Source organism: Onychostruthus taczanowskii, unplaced genomic scaffold (assembly GCF_017590055.1).
Source record: "Onychostruthus taczanowskii isolate IOZ18803 unplaced genomic scaffold, ASM1759005v1 scaffold1, whole genome shotgun sequence".
In the NCBI taxonomy this organism is placed as follows: Eukaryota; Metazoa; Chordata; class Aves; order Passeriformes; family Passeridae; genus Onychostruthus; species Onychostruthus taczanowskii.
In genome coordinates, this window is record NW_024496525.1 from 16,601,076 (window position 1) to 16,604,732 (window position 3,657).

A 3,657-nucleotide genomic window follows, 5' to 3' on the forward strand; every position below is an offset into this window, starting at 1 on the left:
ATTTAGCTTTGTAGGGAGTTTTAGGGTTTTCCCCACTGGCGGTTGGCAGCTTATATATAATATTATTTTCACCCCAAAGCAATAAAAGCAGTAGTTTACCAAGTAGTTTCAAAACATAATTTTCTTGGCTATCCTTCCCCAGTCGAAATTTGGAACGGTTTCAGGCTAACGGAAAGATTGGCTTAATTCTGGATCCTTCATTAGTGCCTCTATGGAAGACATCGCCGCTTAAAAGCAAAGTCGTGGGAGCGGGAGTCGCCAGAGCGGGAGACTCTGGGCTCACGCTGCCAGTAGGAATTATGACCGCGTTTACGGTGAGATGCTTGCAGCAAAATTTATTTGCCATTTACCGGCTCATATGGATAAAATAAAAGAACTTGAAAGTCAAACTCGACTGGAGATATTGAGATAAGTATTTAAGATTTTATAGCACAGGAGGCAATCCTAAGAAACAGTCCCAATCGTCACAACTACACTTCTCCGCCGGGAAAAATTTATTTGCGAAAAATCATTTATTAGTCACTGGAAGAGTCAGCTATTTCAAAATACACTAGGTCGCTAGGATGATCATTAATTTTTAACAAGGAATCTCTCGAACAGGAGGAGGAGGAGGAGGAGGAGCGGAGGTTTTATAAAATTCGCGCCTCGCGCGGCATCCTCGCCCTCGGGTGAGGCCGGTGCAGGGGAGCCTGGCCCCGGCCAGCTTCGTCCCGGCCTGCCGCCTCCCCGGAGCCGCGCTCCGCCGCCCGGCCCGCCCGCGCGGTGCCCCGGCGCCTTCCGCGGCGCCTTCCCCGCGCTACAGCCCGGGGCTGGGGCGGGCGGCCCCGCGCCCGTGGGATGAGTCCGGCCCCAGAGGGCTGAGTGCCGCTGTCACCATCCCCAGGAGACGACGGCGGGGTGCGCTAAGTGCTGGTACGCGGGGAAGACGCCGAGGGCGGCGGCGGGCGGGCAGGCTCGGTAGCCCTGCAGGGCGAGGGCGGCCTGGGCGCTGCACCCCGCCAGGGCGCAGCCCAGCTTGGGGCGCGCTGCGGGAGCCGGTGGACTGGCGGGGCAGCCGCGGCAGGGCTCCCCGTCCCGCACCAGCACCGGCACCACCACCCGGCGCAGCAGGGCGGGCGGGCGCGGCTGGGGGCTGCCGGGGCCCTCGCTTCGCGCCCGCTTCATCTTGTAGCGGTGGTTCTGGAACCAGATCTTCACCTGCGTGGGGGTGAGGCTGAGCAGCCGGGCCAGCTGCTCCCGCTCCGGAGCCGAAAGGTACCGCTGCTGCCGGAACCGCCGCTCCAACTCCAGCGTCTGCGCCTTGGAGAAGAGCACCCGCCGCTTCTTCTTCTTCTCCTCGGCCTCCGAGCCGCGGGCGGGGAGCGACCTTTGGGTGGAGTCGGGCAAGCTCATCTCCGGGCCGCTCTCGTCGGAAGCTGGGGACAGCGAGTGGGTTAGAGAGAGGGAGTAGCCGGGGCCCGGAGAGCGGCAGGCATCGAGGAGGCCGCCGAGAGCTGAAACGCCTCTCGCAGGGGGACCCCATCTGTCTGCCGGGCCGGATTAATCCCAACAGCCAACGAGAAATGCGAGCTAACCCCACGAACACATTAAACCTAGCCCACGGAGCGGAGCGGGCTCTCGTCCGGGCTGGGATCCGCTTTTTCCCTGCCGGCAATGCCAGCAGGGGCACGGCCGCTTCGCCGCGCAGAGCCCGGGGATTGCGGGCTGCCAGCCTTGCGTTCCCTAGGTACTGAAACAGGATACGGGGATACCCGGTCCTTCATAGTGGCTTTTCTCTCGCCGCCCGATTACCTCAGTATTTAACCTATCCCGGGGGTGTTCCCGCACCCATTCAAAGGACGTTATCTCCCTGCGCACCCTGTATACACAGTTATACAATAAACACCGCATATCTGTGGCACAATTTATGTGTGCGAGGTGCGACCAATATGCTACACAGCTGGGTTTGCGAGCTGGAGCCTGGCCGCCGCGGTGGCAGGTGCGAGGATCTAGGCGGTGGCGCGCAGGGCGCTCCGCGGCAGCTCGGGGAGGCGAGGCACGGGGGTGCCCGGCTTTCCTCTGCAGAGCATGGGGTGGCCTCAAACCCTTCAGCACAAAAAAATACAGAATTTCTTGCAACAGTGAAACGGGGGTAAAAAACTAATGCGGGAAGTAGGCTTAAAAGATAAGCGCACAGAGAGATGCGAACACAACCTAAGATTTTGGTTTCTGCCATAGCTGGGAATATGCACTGATCTAAAACCCCAAAAAGCCTCCCAAAATAACTCACAACAAAAACCAAACCAACTTTTCTGTCTTAAGATCATGCCCGGAACATTTCTGCTGGTTCGTTGTTGTAATTCAGTAATATTTTATAAAATTCCCAGCCTGGATTCCCTCGATCCTGTAGGCAATGTACACTGTCAATTCGCTGCTTCGCATCTTCGTCAAAGGAATGGGGGGAAACAAATAAAAGATAATTGTGCGGATGTGGCGAATTCCTGTCCGTTTTATACTCACAGGGATAGTGATTTCTGTCTGTTTCTATCCACCCTCGATACGGCGAGCCGGTGTAGTTCTCCGCTGAGTGGCGATGGTCAGAGGCTTGCTTTATGCTATTAGCATCCTGCTCTGGTAAATCCAAAATGCTCCTCACTGTAAAACTGATCCTCCCAGATGTGGCCATGGTAGGTTGTGCACACACCCCCAAAAATGTATCACCCCAAACAGAACCCCCTTCCTTAAAAGCTGCGAGGAAAGGATTGCGTCCAGTTACTGGGGAATCTCTCGGCTCAAGAGGACCTTCCTTTCCATCGCCACCTAACCCCAAATATTAGTGTCGTTTACAGAGGTGTCCTGTTTATATAAACAGTCCTCCCCACTGCAAACACTGCCTGCTTTCAAACCGTCCCTGTCTATAGGATGCTAAGTACCTGAATTAGTCAAGTGCTAAAGCCCTAATGGGAGTAGGTGTAACCCCCCTCCCGCCACCCCCATGAGAGAATAACCCGTTACCTCCCAAAGACAGCAGGAAACAGGCGTCATCATTACATATTCTGTCTGATTAGCCAAAAGTGGGGACAGATAATGGTAATTGTTAGCAGTGAATAACATCTTGGGTGGCATGTGGATGACCAACAACCACCCCCCTCCATCCGCCACCGAAGCCACCAGCGTCCCTTCTATCCGCAGACAAAGTGAATCCTCCCAGGACATCCGCAGAGCATGCCGAGAGCCCCCTCCCCATTTCTCCCTCTTTATTCCCCCCCCTCCCCCCCCCCCCCTCGGTTAGATCCCCCCCCCCCCCCCCCCCCCATTGCCTTTTTCTTTAAATCTGGATGGAATTTAAGTCGTTATTTGTTTTATTTGCCTGGCTGTTTGCAGTGCTAACTCAAATTCCCTTCTTTTTGTTGGCAGGTTTCCTACCCTCAACTGGGCATTTTTCACACCTCGACTCAGCTCTCGGCGAGGAAGGCTGGCGGGTGTGTGCGCGTTAAGGAATGGGATCTCTGCGATGGGGTTTTTGCGTCTCTTGGGCAAAACGTGAATGGGCACCATTCACGTTTTTCTCGAGAAAGATGATAGCGGGAGCCTGGCATACTCTGTCCATAAGGAAGAGTCGGGAGGGGGTAGGGGTGATTTTTTTTTTTTTTTTAATCACCATTTTGTGTTGTACTA

At 55.5% G+C, this 3,657-nt stretch overlaps 1 protein-coding gene across 1 annotated transcript; it reads right to left on the bottom strand.

Moving 5' to 3' along the window:
• Positions 1 to 870: 870 nt before the first annotated feature.
• Positions 871 to 2,665, bottom strand: NKX2-8 (NK2 homeobox 8). The gene is made up of 2 exons (XM_041401436.1): positions 2,500 to 2,665; positions 871 to 1,415 (listed from the first exon to the last, which is right to left on the bottom strand). The coding sequence occupies exons 1-2, from the start codon at positions 2,663 to 2,665 to the stop codon at positions 871 to 873; spliced, it is 711 nt and encodes a 236-aa protein (XP_041257370.1).
• Between the last annotated feature and the right edge of the window lie 992 nt (positions 2,666 to 3,657).

What these genes read in the sequence shown, in the direction of transcription:
- NKX2-8 (XM_041401436.1), bottom strand. Translation starts at nt 2,665, where the DNA reads ATGGCCACATCTGGGAGGATCAGTTTTACAGTGAGGAGCATTTTGGAT. An exon ending in AGACAGAAATCACTATCCCT is followed by an intron (nt 1,416 to 2,499) that starts GTGAGTATAAAA and finishes CGCTGTCCCCAG; the next exon opens with CTTCCGACGAGAGCGGCCCG.